At 46.5% G+C, this 20,200-nt stretch overlaps 1 protein-coding gene across 1 annotated transcript in view; it reads right to left on the bottom strand.

Moving 5' to 3' along the window:
* Positions 1-6,990: 6,990 nt before the first annotated feature.
* The window catches only part of LOC8023553 (gonadotropin-releasing hormone II receptor), a 139,002-nt gene continuing 125,792 nt past the window's right edge, over positions 6,991-20,200 (bottom strand). Inside the window, exons 2-3 of the mRNA XM_029989298.4 lie at positions 8,615-8,819; positions 6,991-7,385 (exon numbers count right to left, since the gene is read on the bottom strand). Coding sequence (XP_029845158.4) covers positions 6,991-7,385; positions 8,615-8,819 — 600 coding nt within the window. The remainder of the gene's footprint in view (positions 7,386-8,614; positions 8,820-20,200) is intronic.

Raw genomic sequence — 20,200 nt, 5'->3', positions numbered from 1 at the left:
TTTACGAACCCATTAGACCACAGTCGCTTATAAGTTATACTATACAAAAAAGCAAACAAGCAGAGTGTTTGCTGCAGACATGGTGACATAATTATCTGCAACATGCCTTATGCATTCTCGAAGCGTGTTTACTTTAAAGTAACTGGGATCCTGAGCTAGTAACGACATTGCCTTCCCTATCCTGCTAGCTGGACACAGAGGGATACTAACATACAGGCGGTCGAAACCTGGCAAGGCGACTGGTTAATCTGTCTACGTTGCCATGGAAATCGCCATCTCGGTCGATTAAAATCTTCGAAGCTTCCAGAGGGTCGTTCAAAGCCAGTCGCGCCAAGGTCACCATGGAGCATCATATCGTACTGGAAGCGTTCCTGGCCAACATAACCTCCTTTGGCACTTTGTATGCAGTCAACTTATCAATCATTTTCATCTCCCCGGATCTCTTACAATTATATTGTTCTTCTTGCGTATTTCAAAAGAGTAAAATTATTTTTTCGGTGCCTCCAAGCACCGACACAGCGTGTGGCAGGTGATACGAAGGTGCACGCTTGTTTGGCCGGTGTGTCGATAGCAAAACCTCGGCTCCTTAAAGCTATCCGTCACCAGCGAATTTAGATCGGCTTATCAAGAAGGGAAAGGTCAAGGAGAACTAGCTCATTTCACGGACCAAAATGGCGACCGTACGGGGAACTTGGCGCTACTGTCTCAGGATACCGTGGCTTTAGTTTGATTCACACATACGTATTCTTCGAAAACGTCGTCAGACACTTTTTCTGCGATCAATGTTACGGGACCCGTAACATACGTAATACTAGATGGTTTTAGTATTACGTATAGGAGCAAACGCAAGCACCCTACGTTAGCGTTAACGCTGCGTCCTCCACACTGCGCATGAGCCATACGTACGCACTGCAGCGAGCCATGCGTACGTACGCTCGCTATCGATTTTTGCGAGCGTACGTAGCGGTCCCCTGTGTGCCATTCTCGTCGCTCTCGTCGCGCACGGGAGAGCGCGAGACTACTCCAGTTTGGAAAATGGCGGCGGTGAGGCAAACCAGGGGAAGTGCTACGCGCGTTGTACGGGTTCGCTTTACCATTGAAGGTGACCTCAACCTTGTGGAAGAACTAGAAAAAAGAGGAGGGAAAGGGCGAGGCTCGTGGCGGGCGAGGATACGCGGAGTTCGGAGCTGGAGACAGACGAAAAAGCCGGTGCCGCGCAAGGCCTCCAACTGAAGACCCGGACCACTGACAGCCTTGGCCCTCCTCTTCATCGAACTCTGAACTTAAGTACAGATTAAACCTTTTCCCAATGGTAGCGCTAACCCGCGTGACTTCCTCGGAGTGAGTGGAACTTGGCCTGATCGGGCGGTATTGACAGGCGACCCACAACCTCCTCAAAGAAATCAACGCGACAAATCCTTTCGAGCGCCCACAAAGATGGGTGTCGATAGCCAAGGACGTTGGCGACGCCGTCGAACCCAAAACGGTGTTTATCGTGCGGTTGACACGCGAGCCGTGCCACCTATTGCTTGCATACTTCCAAGCAAATGACGAGGCCTACATGAGATAGTAGGGATCCCACAGCACACTGGAGCGAACCATAGATCGAACTGCTGGTCGCACAGCCCTAAGAAAAAGACAGAACGCGTTCACAACAGGCAACTGGGAAGAGATTTACGCACTTCGTAGCGAAGCGAAGAGATTTGCGGTGTTAAATTGGCTTGACCGAATCACCGAATACCCGCCTTCATTGAGTTATTATAATGTACGCTAGAGGTTTAACTGGCGTTAATAGGGAGTTTTCGTGGACCGTTTTCGCCGTTCCGCAAGGCCCTCCGCAAGCCGCTACGATAGCGGGAACTCCACAGTCAAGGCTATCGGCGCGCAAGCGCAGTAGCAACTTCTTCGTTGCGGAAGGCTTAGCGGAGGGGGCAACGCGGTCTACGAAAACTCCCTAGTGTCTATGCGACGTCCGTGACGCAAATTGAAGCAGACAGCAACCAGACTACTTTTGCGGTGCTCCTGTGCATTCCTATGGGAAAACGCGCGTGCATTGTGCCTCTTCACCGAAAAATAACACGGAACACTTCGGCTATTTGGGTCGTACCAAATAGTATGTACCTTGATTAACACTGTAAAGGCCCGTTCACACATGCAGCGGAGCGCTACAAGCATAGCGCTAACCTCGCGCTAAGCACGTGCTGACGGCAGCGTTCACCAGCTTTGTATCGCACCGTCAAAACTGTTGCTCATGGCATACGATAAGTAGCTGATGGCACGTGAGGAGCGCTACATCAGCGCTTCGCTGCATGTGAGAACCGGCCTTAAATGTGTAATTCCTTTAGTTAGCGCATTTTTCTTCATCAGTGAACGATGTTTAACTTTGCTACATTCCAGTCCCAAACGTGTGTTCCGCAGCAGATGTGTAAAAACAAGCGACGATTCGAAGCAAAATTACAATCGAAAAGAATGTAGAGTGTGTTCAAGGCTCGCCAGTATTCCGGTGACGTTTATATATTGATAATATGCCAGTCCTGTCACTATATGGAAATGACCCTGTCGTGCATGAGCGGATAAAGACATTCAAATAAAGTATAAAGTACGTGGGCTATGAAAGGTGTCTCTTCGTGTTGTTTTCTCTGCCGGGCAGCTTTTATCAAGCACTTGTTCTCAAAGATTTCGAGCGTGCGGGTAATATTTTGAATGTAAAACAAGCAGCTTCGCTCAGAGCAGAAAGAATAAAGCGGTACTTATTTAAAATCGGAATAGATTACGTGGCCTTCAATTTATTTTGATCGTATATGCACATGTAGTTACTGATCCAGCGCTGCTGCGTAGTTCTTGCCGTCTTTCTTAATTTCCAGATGTCCTTCGTTCTTTTGGCACGTATACCCCCCAGGCTGAAAATCGCCGACGTCGTGTTCGCGCTAAGAGTGTCCGACAGTGCACATAAATACATGTACGAAGCCGTTTTAGCGCAGTTTTTAATGCGATGAATTTGAAAGAAAAACGCCGTAACTGACCAATTATTTCGTTGGCCTGGCTGAGAAATGTTCCAAGCTACCTAGCACGTGCGGATTATATGGAATATTTGCTCTTATGATCGAGCGCAGGGAGAAAATGCACTCACTTTTTCCCATAGAAATGCATTACCGGAAGTCAATTTTCGACTGGTTGCTGTCTGCTTCAATTTGCGTCAGCACACTAGCGCCACTTGAACCTCTAGCGTACATTATAATAACTCTATGCCCGCCTTGGATTGTTTGAAGCAGTTCGCAGGAGCACATCTAGATGGCGCTGCAAGTCTTTACGTACGCGTTTGCCTCCCGCTATACTAAAAGTGCGCGTACAACGCGTTCCATAACGTTACGTCGACAGCTTGAGTCCGTTGTACGCAGTGCTGACGCAAGGGTCTTTACGCTATTCGAAAACTCTCTACTAAAACTCTCTATTATAATGTACGCTAAAGTTTCAACCGGCGCTCTAGTGTCTGTGCGACTTCCGGGACGCAAATTGAAGCAGACAGCAACAAGTCTAGTCTTACGATGCTCCTGTGCATTCCTACGGAAAAACGCGCTTGCATTTTGTCTCTTCGCCGGAAAATAACACAGAGCACTTTTGTTATTTGGACGGTACCGAATATTATGTATTTTTTTAACACTGTAAAAGTATAATTGCTTTAGTTAGCGCGTTTTTTTTTTTTCTTCATCAACGAACGTTGTTAACTTTGCTATATTTCTGGTCCGAACCTTTGTTCCACAGCAGGTGTGTAAAAACAAGCGAGGATTTTAAGCAAAATAACGATCGAAAGGAACATAGAGTGTGTTCAAGGCTCGCCAGCATTTTGGTGACGCTTATATATTGCTAATATGCCAGTCCTGTCAAAATATGAAAATGACCCCGTCTTGCATTTTACGAGCGGTTAAAAACATTCAAAACGTATATAATGAAGTACGTGGGCTATGAAAGGTGTTTTTTTTTTATTATTCTTTTCTTTGCCGGACACCTTTTATTCGGGACATGTTCTCAAAGATTTCGAACGTGCAGGTGATGTTTTGAACGTAGAACAAGTATCTTCACACAGAGCAGAAAGAATAAAGCAGTACTTAATTATTGAAAATCGGACTATATTACGTGGCCTTAAATTAATTTTGATCGTAGATGCACAGGGAGTTACTGATCGATCTTTGATTGCTTTCTTAACAGGAAAATAGGCCGCGCATCGTTACAATTTATGGATTTCTTGGATGTTTAGCTAAACGTCAGCGCTTGCCCTTTTTATCTCTCTTTTGTTTGCATGACTGGAATGTTCCAGATGACTCAAAAATCATGTATTTTTTTTTTTTTTTTTAGCTAGAAAACTTTTAGATGTTCGGCGCTTACAAAAGGAGCTTCGCATGGATGCTGTAGACAGTCGTTTTTCCGTCGCCATCAAAGTACGTAGTCTTTGCTACTTTGTTTCTCGGCACAAGTTCGTCGCATTATAGGTTCATTTTAAGTTTTATGAATCAAGTTTGTGTTTTTATTCGTGACAATGTTCAGGCGATCTTAGAAACCTCTTCAAGGCACCTTTAAGAACTTAAATACAACTCTAAAATTTGTAATTAAGCAATAATGTTCTCCGTCCTTGACGGATTTTTTGTGGATACAGAGACGAAAACGTGTCGATCTTGGCAGTCCCTTGCTCAGTCTTCTCTAACGTAACGAGAAAGGTTGAGTCAGGACAGAAACCTTTCCAGTTTTGTTTCTAAGAAGATTTTCTCAACATCTATAGGTCTGTGGACAGTATTGTTTGATGACAACGTTCGCGAGTGAACAGCTTTTTCCTTTTATCCAGGCGTAGTTTGTCGTATACTTATATTGTGTAGAAGTTCTTATATGTTTATTGGACCAATCGCATAAAAAAATGTTTCCCATTTTAGTACCGTAGAGTCCCGAATAAACGCCCATCTACAATAGAGAGATACTGCAATAAAATATGAAATTGACGATCTATTTCGGGGGAATCGTCTGACACGACCCTGCCATAAAGTCTTTCGGTATTTTATGACGGGGTCGTCGGTCGAATCCGAATTTCGACCGAGTGTGACCAAATATGGTAGACACCCGTCTCGAAACGCGCTTCTCATCGTCAAAGTTTCGCAAGGTCAAGTGTAGGCCTAACTGCGTCTTCGGATCGCCATATACCTAAAGTCACTGGATTCTGGAAAAAGCATAGAACCAATTGATCTTCGTGCGGTTGACATTTTGAGTGCATGGAATGAGCAGTTGCTCGTGGACCTCTATGTCTTAGCGAGGCGAACCGAATTTATTAGTGACAGGTTACTCTGTATACAGATAGAAACTGAGGGAAAGGAGGAGACAAGAGCACACTGGGAGGTCAGATGGCACCGAGCTCTGGTTTGGAAGTTGCATAGCCTCCTTTATACTGACAAAGCCTGACAGATCGCCACGAGAAGCGGCCGCCGCAATGGAACAGGTGGAGCGGTGGACAACGGACGAGAGGAGAGCCACGTGACTGGCGCCCCGCTGCGGCGAGACGCCGAAACACACTTCTCCCGAGGGAACAAGTTCGTTTCGGCTCCTCGCCGCTGCAAAAGCAGTGCGCTGACGTCCAAGTGCTCTGAGAAATGGCTCTTTGATGCTCTTTGCTACCAGATCCTCTCGCTTCTGCTCCTCTAGGCGCCGAGGAACGTGGCGACGACGCTTGAGGCATCTATATCGTCGGTGGCCGCAACCTGGGCAGTAGCGAAAGGTGGACGCGTCCACACCGGTACACTGCACACAAACTAAGGGAGCGAAAGAACGACATTCATGCTTTCGCATGCACACCTCATCCTCAGAATTTTTTATCTGAATTATTAATTGTAGTTTTATTACAACCTTTAGGGTTTCACGGAAACATCAACTTGGGTACTCAATATTTTTTTTGTTTTATTTTCTGTGGAGTAGACTAGTTGGATCACCTTGGGCTCTGTAACTAAAACAACAATTAGCAACAGGTCATACTGTTCTTCATCATTAAGAATATTGTCTTTGTGCCTAATACTTACACGAAACAGCTGGTTCGGTGTTTGAGGGAACCAAACTTGTTGTGCAATCGATGCTAACAGAACGTAGCACAGAAGTAGAAAGACAAAGTGTACCATATCTTTTGATGGACATGGCCAATAGGTTAATTCTAGCATATAATACTTGCAGGGGTAGGAACGAAGATGAACTGTAAACTTACGCTTCAGAAGTTCCTTTTGCTGCTCCAAAAGGTGCTCCAAAATGACTGGGACCGATCACTTCACTGCGATCAGCGAAGGCGGCAGACGCTCTTTATCAACATGGTGTAAGGCGTCTTACCGCCAAGGAAAAGGCGTTTCGTAATACCGCCCTATAACCAAAACCGAAAATCTAAAGAAAAAGAGAAAAAAGAAACCTCGGCAACTTGGGGTTTACATTATCTCAACCCTCTGACGTGGCGCCAGTGCGGTGATGCTGCTGTCGGTACTGCGCGTGCGCAAGCGTTTCACTTATCTTAGATCTGGTTTCTTGCGCACACGCAAGGCCCACCCCTGGTGGGGGAAACGCGTGTAAACAGTGTGTTGGTGTATAGACATTATCGACGCTATCGATCTCGCCGCAATTTTAGGGCGCAACTCTTAGGCGCCCGTTTCCGGCTTGAGCGGGCGTCGCCGTCGGCGTAACCGCGCGTTGCATTATGGGACGTTTCTCATAATGACGTCACACGTGACGTCACGGGGGTAACTAGGGTCGCGAGGCAGGAAGGAGGGAGAGGAGGAAAGGAGGAGGAGGAGAGGGACGAGGAGGGGAGGATCGGGAGGAGAAGGAAGGGTGTAGGAGAGGGTACGAAAGAGGAGTTGCATACCATCCTCTCCGTACCCTCGCCTCCTCCTCCTCCAGAGCTAGGCTCTAATTTGGCCTTACAGGGAACTGTAAACGTCTCTCATTTTTTCTTTTTCGTACTTTATTTTCCCTTTTCTACCTCTTGGCGACCCAAAAGTCAACGGTGTGCTTCGAAGACGGCCCGCACTGTGCAGTCCTGGCGCCACCGCTCCAGCAGCACTTCAACTTTGCCGACAGGTTCTTGAAGCCCGTCGTGTAGCTGCCGTACACGAGCGGATTCACGGACGAGTTGGACACGGCGAACATGAAGAGGGACGACTGCAGATAGGCGTTGACGTGCTCGGCACCGTCCGGGTCGAACTGGTACCAGAGCACCATGGTCACGTAAGGGGTCCAACACCAGAAGAAGGCCAGCACGATGATGACGGTGAGCCGGAGGGTGCGGTACCGCGCCCGGTGCATCTGGCGCATGTCGGAACGTCGGAGCCGGAGGCTGCCGCCGGGTGACTTGAATCCGTTGAGCTGATCGGCTGTCGGTCCGAGAAAAAGAGAACACGGTTGGACATTAGGGCTTGGATTGGAGTAAACAGAAAACGATACGATTTTATTGAAAAGTTTCGGGATTGGCCAAACAAGAATTTCCTAAACTCTGATGCACCGATTGGCGAAATAAAAGCTTTTTTTTTTTACATCGGACCTGCAGGGGTCGAGTCTTCTTGGGTCGGGTCGGGTCGGGTCGGGTCGGGTCGGGTCGGGTCGGGTCGGGTCGGGTCGGGTCGGGTCGGGTTGGGTCGGGTCGGGTTGGGTCGGGTCGGGTTGGGTCGGGTCGGGTCGGGTCGGGTTGGGTCGGGTCGGGCCGGGTCGGGTTGGTGTCGAGGTCGGGTTGGATTCGTCTGGTCAGGACGGGTCAGGTCAGATGGGGTTGGGTTGGATAGGGTCGGGTTTGGTTGCTTTGGGTGGCAATTTAGTGCAAACTCGCAAAATTAGGTTCGGGTTGAAATGGATTGGTGGGAGGCCGATGAGGGAAAATATGTGATGTAAATAGCCAGGTTTTACCATTCCAAGTGAAGATGATGCTATTGAAAAAAATTTCGATTATCGTTAGGTAGTTAAGTGTGCAATACTTTTTTAGTCGGGTTCAGTGTAGTTTGGAATGGTTGTATCTAGTGATAGGTTAAACAGAATCGGGATTTGCCTACCTATAATTTAAGTTGGGTCACCCCGGTGTCAATTGGGTTTCATTTACACCGAATCATACTTCATTACGCAACCAAAGAATGAAGTCGTGGCTCTGTCACGGTCGTACAAGTTATATATCGCTGTCTCACAATGTTACACATCACTGAAACCTTGGGTGTTTAGGAACGCTGTTGGGCTGGGTCCGGTAAGAGTAACTGGTGTCGGCCAGGCCTGGACTCTCATTGAATGAACAAAACTGCACCCGTTTCATTTTAAGCCAATAAAGTAGAACAAAAAGTGCGTAGTCACGGCACTCGTCTTTGTTGGTTTGAAACCGCCGACTATATCAATCACGCGCAAAAAAATAACGCAGGATCGATCGTGGCACCATAACTCCGCGTGATTGCTTTAGTCGGTGATGACAAATGTAAAAAGGCAATGAGCGCCATGACGGGACACTTTTGTCGCTGCCCTATTGACTCCACGTGATCGCAGTGTTGGCTGTGGTCGAACTTTGTGTGGAACAGAGAAGGGCATGGGAAGAGTTAATCGAACCGAGGGCGGCAAGGGTATGCTTTACCACAAGGCTCCCTGGACTGGCGGTGAATCTCCCAGAGGATTCGGCTGTAGCAGACCAAGATGGCGGACAGCGGCACGCCGTAGAGGACGAGGAGGCAGAAGAGATTGTAGGCTCGCTCGTGCCATGGCGATGGAAAGGAAGCGAAGGTCACGCACTGGAAGAATCCCGGGAGGGCCGGATGCTCCATCACTCGGAAGATGAAAGCCTGCGGGGAGACGAGAAGGTACACTTCATTAGCAGCCGGCACCGTTTGCTCCGCTTACGGTGACACTAGGGGTTTTGGACACGCATCATAAATCCGTCTCTTGCAAACGGTCCGGGGACTTCGTACTCCGTTTATTGTCACGTTAATTATGGGGTCAGTCCGGAAGATGACGCGGCTTTCATTTCATCGATCGGATTTATATTTCCCGTAAGGAGTTCTCACATTCGTTTGATTCGGTCGGAATCTTATACCGTATTTTTCCGACTATAGCCCGTGGACTATATACACGTTTAAAAGTGGACATTTTAAAGCGAGAGCTCTAAGGAGTTCGTGTCGCAGAAAGGCCGGCGTTGGCGTTGCGAGGGGAAAATCCTGAACATGATTGTAAACCTGAGACTGGGGCAGAAAAGAGAACACAACAGAAGGTAGAAAAAGAGGAGGCAACGTCTCCTCTTTTTCAGACGTTGCCTCCTCTTTTTTCTATCTTCTGTTGTGTTCTCTTTTCTGCCCCAGTCTCAGGTTTACAATCATGTTCAACTTACACCAGCTCGCCTGCGCTCTGACTATTTTTTCGGAAAATCCTGATTGGTCGATAGGGTCAGGACGTCACAGCCACGAGACCTCGGGCGAAACTTTTCAACAACCCACAACGTTCACGGGAAACGTGACGTCATGCTTGGAATGAAAGAGATTAAAACATGACGTGTAATGCGAATTAAAAGTCGCGGCGTGTCTCGAATTATTTAGCTTTATAAAGTAATTCACTTGCCTTAAAAGAAACAAATTGAAGAATTTGAGGCGGGGGTGGGATCCGAACCCACGACCCTTCGATGACGAGCCAGACATGCTACCCACTAGGCAACGCAAACAATGTTTTTTTTTAAAATTTTGATTACATGGAAGTTATCTGACAAAGAGGCAGTTTAGTTTAAACATTCATGCATATGTGTACGTATATACATCCCAATTAGAAGATGCACATAAAAAGCACATTCATTGGGCGTTAATGCAATGGCATATTTCACAGTTGAATATTTGACTTAGTGCACACAAATGCAAGTACAAATAGACATACAACATTCAAATCTAACGGTCTTCAGAAATAATAAGTCTGTTCAAACTTGACTGAAACAATTTACATATAAAATATAAAACTAAAAAAAAATAACACGCACGCACGAAAGACGCAACAAAAAAATCTGGCAATCCTATACATGCGTCTAACAGTGGAAGCCAGTCTGGCTGTACAGCTTGTGCCGCGTAAACGCTGTGTAGTTGAGCCATTTGTTCTACAAAAAATTACGCGGTTGTACGAGGCGCTTCAGCATTTCGATCAATCATTCTGCATTTCCACAAACTGTGGAGGCTTATAAGCACGAATTAGTCGTAAGGAAGAATCTCACCCTTTTGAAAATAGAAGAAAGCGAATATTTTGGTCGGTGATGTCGAAGTGTTTTTTTAGTGTTCACTGAAGGGCATCCGAGAAGAATGCATAGTTGCAGTAAATAAAGCAGCGTTCTATCGTTTCGGGTTTATTGCACAAAATGCAGTTAAGAAACCATCAAACAAATATTCCTATACTCTCTAGTCAAGTTTTAACCGGTAAGGTGGAGGTTTGGAATTTGAAAAGGACGGACTGTTTACGGTGGTGCAATCATCTTCTTTACTCCCTTAAGAACATCATCCTGGGGATTGACGAGGAAGTGACTTCGATAAAATGGGGCAGGAAAAGCTTTCAATTATTGCCATTTAAAGTTCTTTGCGTTTAATGTAAAACAATACTCTACTGCAAGCGTGCCTTTAGGAGGTCAAACGTGTCAGCAACCCCCTTTAAAAAGCCCCGGAAGAAAAAAATTAAAACAGTCTAGTTGGGACACCCGCGTCAAAAAATAAATTTGACGCGAAAACAAAAAGATCAATATTGACGGCGGGAGATTTATTTGAATATATGCGCCCCGAGTCCATGACGTCAGGAATGGTCATTCGGGCTGTGTTCCAAATCTTACCCAAATGAACCGGAGTTACTACGGCGGGTCGCGACACGTGACAACACAGATTGAAGAGCGCTGGACGCGGGTAGGTTTTGGAACGCCAAGGTACAAAACTCTTACACTGGAGTAAGATCGAGTAAATTTTGGAACACGGCCTCGGTCTTTCGACCTCAACGAGATGGTCATGCGCTCTCTCCACTTCAACATGAAGGCGAGGCCGATCCACCTCGCCTCCACGCGCCCGAAATGCCGAGAGAAAACAAGTGGAAAGGAGGTGACCACCAACTAAATTGTGTCTCTCGCCATCTATATTGCTCTATTTTTTTTGCGTTAAATTAATTTTTGGACTTGAGTGTCCCAACCAGACGTTTAAAAAAGATTTTTTTTTTCTTTTCAGGGGCCCTTTAAAAAGCCCCACGGTTTTCTAAGGAAGCAACTCGTCTTTGAAGGGTCCTAAAGCCAGTGCAATGTCTTCACCTATTCAGAATTTAGTCTCTTGCACGGCTGCTACATCAACGCGTTCATAATTTAAGAGCCTTGAAAGTTGTCACTATTTCCGTCTGTACCTTAGATTCCTCACATTTAAGGTGGTAAAATATAAAGGAAGGGCAGGGTATATGAGACTACTTTAAGGTGATTTGAAGTCCGCACTCTGGTTGTCTTCGAGCGCTTTTTGGTTACCTCGTGGCTTATGGTAGGGTTGGTATCTAGAGCCTCCCTGCTTCCGATCTTTCCAGGGACGTGTAAGGGGTCTCTCATCCAGAGGCACAAAGTCCTGATGGCCAAGTCCTTCTGGTAAGATTTGGTAAGATGCAACCTTCGCCCCCGATGACTGTCGTAGTTGATGAGTTGTCATCGCCATCACCAGGTGAGGATTTGTTTCTGGTAGGAGGCATGAGTCGTTCTTGTTAACACCGGGGTCAGTCACTGCAGCAGGGGTGTCACTTTCATCGGTCCTCAAGAACGATGTGGCGAGGTGAGCGTGTACCGAAGCGTCGACAACGTCCGATGCATCTACCAGAAGCTCAGCTTCGGCCTCCCGGGACACAGCTCCTCAAAGCTTACTTGCGTAAGTTGTGACACAGGTGTCATCGATATCTCCGTAGCATCCACACTTAAAGCAGCGTAGTGTTCTGCACTGCCGACGGACATGATCTACCCGGTTGCATCTGAGTCAGAGAGGAGTTATCCTGGGACAACAACAAGAGGGTGACATCCATGCACCTTAAGTAGGTACTGAATCCTCTCCGTCGTCATCCCTTCGTACAAAGTCGGGTTAACTTCCTTGTTTAGTGTGTTCATGTGCTTCGTGCCGGAGCAACGCCATTTCTCTCGGCATATGCTATGCACTGTGCCAAAAGGCGTCGGGGCTTCGACGATGTACTTGTCTTCAAGGTAATTCGGCAGCCATGCAGCTTTATCTTGAGTTCCCATGTACTTGGGTCGAGAACCAGGCACTTCTTGCCTTTCGCAAGCAGCTCGCCACGAAGGGAAAGCTTTTTGTTGGCAATGCCGTTGACGCACGTAACCCTCCACACTTGGCTCATTTAAAATTGCCCAGAGATTTTAATATCTTTTAGGTGGATCACGTCCTTAAGAGCCTTTCGGAAGTCCGCGGCAATGTAAGACCTAGCAGACATGTCGGCATGAAGGAATCCGGAGTTGAGGAAGAGGAGTTGGGAGAGGTAGCAGTGTGACTTTTTGCTCACGGGAGACGGAATGCGAAGAATCGGAGAGAACTGGGCCTAAGGCCGATGGGGTGTTTCTACCAGAGAGCATATTTTTGTAGCCGTTCGAGACGGCATTTCCTTCTTCCTCGAGGCCGTGCAGATACGCTTGCGCAACTTGGGAATGAGCAGGGGTTTATATGTTTAGCTATCGCGTCCCACTCATAATAGCGAAACTTAGGTGTCCTCCTGTAATTGTTTTCCCGGTGCAAACTATAGAATGATTTCTGTTTTTTATATCGTTCTTTGTGACAAGGCGTGATGGATTTGGCGAATGATATAGCATGTTAAGGATGATAGATGTATTATATAAGCTTCTTCATGAGCTAATACAGGAAACACTTGTCAGGGTATGTTGTGCATATTAGGTGCACAGGCCCGGACTATGCACCAACTGTAGAGTATATAAAAAATTGCTTTTTTAGTCAAAAATCTGTTTGTCCAGATTATACACCGGATGCCGACTTCAATCCGAAAAAAATACGATAGTTCGTTTGCTCGCCGGTAATTGATTTAACGCTTCAAGCAGCGCACATACCAGCTAGGGTAACATCAGTCCGAGCTACAATCCGATCGTAGCCTTATTTATATGGGTGAACGATCTATCTCATCAGCAGCGCAAGGCTCAGCAGTTTGGCGGTATCCATGGTTTCCTTTGGACTGATCGTAAGCCGCCGTGCCCTGATGGCATACTAATATACACTTGCCTTGGAAACCACAGATAAGCCTGAACCGAGCCTCTCAACGCCGCGAACACTTGTACATCTAGTTACTGACAAGTTAAGAAACACAGGATGTGGGTTATTATGTTCACACTTGTTTCTTAGTGATTCGTTATTCGGCCTCCTAATCGGCCGTTGCCGCAGCTCACTGGTTGTATAGGAATGATAAGACCCCCCGGGTCTCGCCACCCCCTACGTTTTTTTTTTAAGTTGTTAATGACTGTAGCAAAGGCTGGTTCACGTATTTGCGACTGCTTACGACCGGAAAGGCTTAAAACCGGATTTTAAGCCTACTATGTGCTTACGACCGGTTGCGCTACGGCGGAGTCTACCGTTCACAAGAAGTGGCGAGTGTGAAGCTTTGAACCAGCCTTAAAGGAAAACTAAACTGGTTCTGTATTCGAAAAAAAATATATATATGTATATATATCGTCTTCATTCGGACTGCAGGATCACGAAACAAAAATGATATTTCAAGTTGATGCGCCGAGCAGCCACAACGGCGCTTTCAGGATTGCGTCCAAAACCCATTTTCCTCCTCGGCGCGTTCGCTGGGAGGAGAAAACCGTGCCATATTGCCACACGCGTCGCCGAGCGGTAGAATTTCATCTCCGATAGGAACTTTTTCAAAATCCAGATGGCTCTGGGGGGGAAGCCTTTCCACTCCACTGCTTACGCGATATAGTTCTACTTCCAAATAAAAATAAAGAAAACACTCGACTTTTTGTTCCGGTTATCAGCGGACGGCTTGACCCTGAAAGCCCCCTACTTAACCGTACCCATCCCGTCCCACCGCCCTGCAGAAGGCTCTGCGCTAGGGTGACCACCCGTCCCGCGACTCGCGGGACTGTCCCGCATTGAGGGCTCGTGTCCCGCGTCCCGCAAGAAATTCCCAAATCTTCAAAATGTCCCGCATTTCACATTGTCGTAACATTCACTGCGCAAATTATGGCGCTTCCGAACAACGGGCAACGGGGAACCGCGGAGGTCGCTGATAAATGTGAATCTCGATGGTATGGCATTTTCTTGCCAAGCACTGCGGGAAGCAACCGTAGTTCTTGCAGGAGACTGACGCACATGCGCCGGTGTGCCTCTCCCCTTGATGGCAAAATATTGCGAGCGAAAATTGCTCGCCAAAAGCTGAAAAATAAACTATTGTAATTAGTTGCAAATCATACTGTATCATGCAAAAAGGTTGTTGTGGAAAGCTTCTTTTTTTTTTTTTTTGTGAAGACCGGCCACAGAAGTAAAAAAACCTGCAACTCACAACGGCCAAAAAAACAACAACATAAGGTTTTATTTTTGTGTAGGAGCATGTTAATATAAGAGTAAGTATCGACAGGAAACAATAAGCCGAAAAATATTTACTGTTTTTTATTTCCTTTTGATGCATTCAGGTCTGGTGCAGTCGGTCTTTATGTTTTCAACTTAGATACTTTTAATAAAATATTTACCATTACAAATAAACAAAAGTATATCACTGTGAGTGAAACTTATCTTAGTTTAATTGCCGCGTACAATTTTCAGGTGTATAATACGCTTTCGGACAGCACAGGATTTCGGGGTGTGCGCGTTAGTGAATTTCCCTTAATACTTATTTCTTGAGTCGTGAAAATACCGTCCTCCTCTTACTCTCTCCCTCCCTCCCTCCCTCCCTCCCTCCCCTCTCCTCCCCCCCCCCCCCCCCTCCCCCCGGTCAGGGTGTCCCGCATTCTACCGGCAGGAAGGTGGTCACCCTACTCTGCACCCTGTGAGCTGCGAGAATGGCTTTGTATTTTATTCGTTCAAAAAGAGGATAGCGGGGAGTGTTGGCCTCCGAGGCCATCGCGAAGGGACTTTTTGTCTTATTCTTAGCGGACTAGGAAAAAAAACAAAAAAACGCAGTTAGAGAACGGCTCATTTAGCTGCCTGACACTTTGGATTCATTTGGCTCGATTCTTCGCGTTCCGAGGTTTTTCGTACGATACGATTTCCAAATAACATCTAGACTATTGATATCGTCATTACAAAAATGAAATATGCCATATCGTGATTACAAAACGAAATGTGCCATGTGTCGTGTCATAATGTTGCGAAATAATCTACCACGAGTCAGAATGGTGTTGCGTCCTAAATAACGGCCCCTCAGAGCCTACTTTTCATTCCCCCGGAGCAGTGCTTTAAGAAATAAAGCTACTTACTCTAAAAAGTGTCTGACCTCTTTGTGCGAAAAAAGAAACAAAATGAACCAGTTCCCGATACCATAAGCAGCCGTTAGAGTCCCAACTTACTTTTCTAGAGCACCGGTATTCAACGGTCGCCCCGATTCCTAAATCGGTGTGCGTTTTCTAAATAACACGAAATCAGAACTATCTGTTGTACTGCCGAAATGCCAAAAAATTAAAAACCACAAGTTTAGATAGCGTTGCGTCTTATGTACATACTGATCAAAGCGTAGTTTTATTGTGACAAACCTATGCTTTAAACAAGTTATTAAAACAATAAGTTCCATAATTACGTGTTCCGATAAATCGCTTCTCAAAACTGAATTGCCACTAAGACCCTAGCATATTTTACCGAGCACCGGATTCGTTGTTGTTTTGTTCGTCCGGACGACACGCCGCCACCGCAAATCACTCTTGAAATAAGTAAACGCTGTTGCACATAGTAAAAGTGCGCTGGTTGATTTGTAGGCCATATGATTATATTTTTTACAAAATCACAGGTAGAGTTTTTTTTTTTAATTTTTTAATGAAATGAGTTAATTATATGTCAAGCGAAACTGAGATAAAGTCGAATGTTTGTGTATCAGTGAGCCATGTACTGCGGCCACCTTCGCAGTGATCTTCGTCGCATTCTATGACCGATTCAAGTTTAAAAACCTGAGATCGGTGCACCGACGGGTAAAGTCCTTGTTTCAGCAGGGAATACCTTATTTCAGTTTCTAGATATTTCTATTTCAGAAAAAAAAAAAGGGAAAAAAAGTTTTTTGAGTAGACTTTTAGAGCCGTCTCGGAAACGATTTAGCAAAGAGGGAGCATAAAATGTTCGTCGTTTCGTCAACATTTTTTTTGTAACATCGCGGAGGTTTGTGGAAATTTCAACTCCGACTGAGAACGAAGTTGGAAGCCGTCCGCGCCAATATGGTGCCTCTATTAGCCGCGAGAACGAGCTTGCAATCAGTGTAATGATTGGTTGCTCTATCCTCGCCGTGGCGTCACTGGCAGAACAGCGGTTTTGTCCCCAGGAGATTAGGATCGCGCGAATAAAAATGTAGGCCCTGTGGCACTCTAGGCACAGTAATTCCTGCCTTGCAAAAATAAGGCTAAAATCATTATGGAATATATAGGAGGTACTCACTGGACGCCATATTTGAGGGCGATGTTTAGAGCGCATGCTCAGAACGAGCTCACATTATTGGGATGAGGACGATTCGTCACATGCGCACTCGTCACAGGACGATTTGTCACAGGACGATTCGTCACATAGGAACATTCGTCACAGGATGACTCGTGATGCGGGCAACTGGTCACATCGATCGGGCAGGGGACGATAGTAAATTGTAAATTTGAACCGCCCACTTTCCCTGATGAGGTGTTTCACGACTTGCCAATGTGACATAAGCCAGTGGTTAGAAAAACTAATCTTACAATACTCATCCGCTTTTCCTTTCATCATATTAGGACTCTTCAGCAGGTTGATCTAATACCCCTGTCAGACGGCAGCTAAAATGGCATTTACGCCAAATGGCATTCAGTGTAAATGTCATTTAGGCACTGCCACACGGCAACTCGAATGGCATTCAACCGAAATGCCATTTCAGGTAAACTGAGTTCGCAAAGCGTACTCTCGTCGGCAGCGCTCGGCACATGTGACGGGATTTTTTTTTTTTAAAGAAGGCATTAATTGCGGAAACAATTTTTACTTCGTTTTAATTACGAAAACAATTAGTTCAACGCATATTTTGCACACACTTTACGTTTCTAAATGTTTAACCTACTCACGGCTCCAGCGATCTAGTAGGCCTAATGGCTCTGAACCCTGCGCTGAACCGCCAAGGTGGAACCGCTGTAACTGTCGTGAGCTCGCAGCTCGCCTCGCCCTCGGTCGGCTGTTGGTTTGTTGGTTCCATTTCCAGTTACGCTCAACATTTGCGCGTTTTTACGATGTCGGAAGGAGCGCCTGCCGGCAAGAAAACGCCACCTGTTAATTATACCACCCGCGAGACGTCGGCACAGCTACGTGAGACGAGCACCTCGAATGCCTTCGGTAGCAGAAGCGGAACGGCGGGTTCTGCACCGGCATTCGGGCGTTTTTAGAAGCCCTCGGTTTTCAAGACAGATGTCGCAGTCCATCACAACACCGAAACCTCGAGGAACATGTTTGGGTAAGATATAACTTTGACGGTGGGCGTAGGAGCGGACGGCCGCCTAGTGTTTGTTTTGCGTGTGTGGGTCGTCGCAGCACTGCGTACCTTGAACGAGTTCATTGCACGACCGGCTTGGTAGTGGTTCATACTATTATAGCTGTCTGCGCCTAGCAGCGCTTTAAATTTCGCGTTTGTTGCGCAGGCAACAGCTCCCGAGGTTGGCTGACATGCCTTGTCAAATGTACTACCGCCGTGTAGAGATTCTGGGAAGAATGCAACACGTCAAAAAGAGGTTATTTTTCTTTTTTAAGTAGTACAAATCTTGTAAATTGTGGTCTGTTGTTCTAATAAACGTAGTGTAGGTATTCGCCACCGTGACCTTTTACCGGCTTTTACATTCCCATTGACGTGCTCCAAAATGAAATAAAAAGAAATGCTGCATAAAGTCAGTCTCTGATTGTGTCTATTTCTAGCTTTCTTTGATGTTGGAAAATCCCATTCTGTTTCAAAGCTAAATAAGCTACGTATGTTTACATGATAGGTGCACATTTTTATTCCAAAACAGTAAATTTTAAACAAAACAGTTGCTGCACAGTTGCTACTTAAGATATCTACATGTTCCAGAAAACATCTGCTGCTGGGGGCCACCATAGAAGTAGGCAAAGTGATCTGGCTACATTACAGAAAAATCTATAAGTTCCTGGGATCACTGCCTCTAAATAACAAGTGCAGTTTCTTGCAGCCATGGCCACTTATGTGACATTCTCCTCACTTGTTTTCAGACGTGCAATGCAAAAGCACTTCAGAAAGCGCAACCTGTGTGAGGTAACATTGGAAAAGCCACAATGAAAGAACGTTGTGGGGCTGACAAGGACAGTGTAATAGCCAGCATCAGGGCTGCCACTGGTAGTGACCCTAAGATACCAGTGACAATGTCGGTGATGATGCCACAAGTTCCAGAACAGGCCGACGAAGCAGGCCTTTTAATGCCATCTTTTCCCACTTGGCTCAGTACAGCTTCCAGCCCGGACGGAGAGGCATCGCAGGCCAGCACTATGGGACGTGACACATCGTAGTGTGTTAGAACATCTGAGGATTCTAGCAGACCCTTGGCACGCTTGTACACCTCTCCTTCCATCTTCGTCCAGGCCCACACCTTATCCTTATCCAGAGGGCGATAAAGGGTTCCAACTCATGGGCAGCCCCCTTCAACCTTCAAAAAACAACCATAGACGTTCAGAGCTCCCAAGAATGACTTTAGTTCTGTCTTGTTCGTCAATTCTGAAGCTTCCTTGGTGGCCTTCACCTTTTCGGCCGAAGGACTGACGTCGTCCTTGTTGGTACGGTACCACAGCTACTATACTTCCTCAACTTGGAAAGTGCACTTGTTAGCGTTCAGACACAGGCCGTTGTCCTGGATGCGCTGCAGCACCCTCGGCAGCCTATCGTCGTGTTCAGCTCCCGTTTGTCCTCCGATGAGAATGTCATCCGAAATAGCCTACACTTCTTCAAGGCCGTTCAAGAGCTCTTCCATATAAAGATCTGGGGTTCTGCCGGGCACTGTCTGTATATTATTAGAGGTATGAAGGGAAAAAGAAGTGCCTAAGGAAAGAAGTGGAATGACGTTTCAACCAAACGGTCTTCTTCAGGTATACTAAAAGGGGAGACGACAGATCAAAAGGGTCAGATCGGCTTCGAAGTGCAGGGACGAAGGACAGGCCCTTTGATAAAATAACGTGTTCAGGGGCAGTGACGGGTAAATCGTCAAGTATGGCAACACCATCATTCCGTTGGACGGCAGCCTCATGATTTCGGGGCAAGAAAGTGTCTAGTTTCCTTGATTTACAGGCGAGACCATCGGCATAGAGATACGAGTTGACTAAAGAATTTTGTCGACAAGGTTGCGTGAGTGAGAATGGAAAGACGAGTCAAGGGACTTGAGGAGCCTTTTAGCGACGGTGAGCTTTTGGCGTAACTGGGCACAGTGGTCATTATGATATCTCAGATCTGTCTTCACTAGGTGGAGAGCAGCATTATCTAATATTTGTGACACTTTTTAAGGGCCGGAGAAATTCTCATTGGCAGGTTGAGAGGAGGGCCGGTGTGTTTGCACGCAAGACATGTCGGAGTGCCGCACGGCGTGGTACCGGGGAGCAAAGTCTGATGCTTTGTGGACTGGTTGCTGCGTACTGGAAAGGATCGTAAGTTGGGCTGTCGATAGGAAGTTAGGGTGGGTGCTTTAAAAATAACTTTAGAGTCTACGAGGTGGGAAGTGGTCTCCATGATTAGTTTGCCGAGCCTGGGTACGGAGGGATGGAACATAAAGATGAGGGGGTTTCGGAGTGGTTGCTATGTACTAGAAGGGATTGTAAGTTGGGCTGACGACGGTAAGTTAGGGCGGGTGCTTTAGAAACTACTGTAGAGTCTACGAAGTGGGAAGTGGTTTCCATGATAAGTTTGCCGAGCCTGGGTATGGAGGGACAGAACGTAGAGATGAGGGGGTTTCGGAGTGGTTGCTGTGTACTAGAAGGGATTGTAAGTTGGGCTGACGACGGTAAGTTACGGCGGGTGCTTTAGAAACTACTGTAGAGTC

The sequence above is a fragment of the Ixodes scapularis genome, unplaced genomic scaffold (assembly GCF_016920785.2).
Source record: "Ixodes scapularis isolate PalLabHiFi unplaced genomic scaffold, ASM1692078v2 PGA_scaffold11__112_contigs__length_91849675, whole genome shotgun sequence".
NCBI classification, from domain to species: domain Eukaryota; kingdom Metazoa; phylum Arthropoda; class Arachnida; order Ixodida; family Ixodidae; genus Ixodes; species Ixodes scapularis.
Note: the sequence above shows the minus strand (reverse complement) of the source record. Positions and strands in the feature narration are given on the sequence as shown.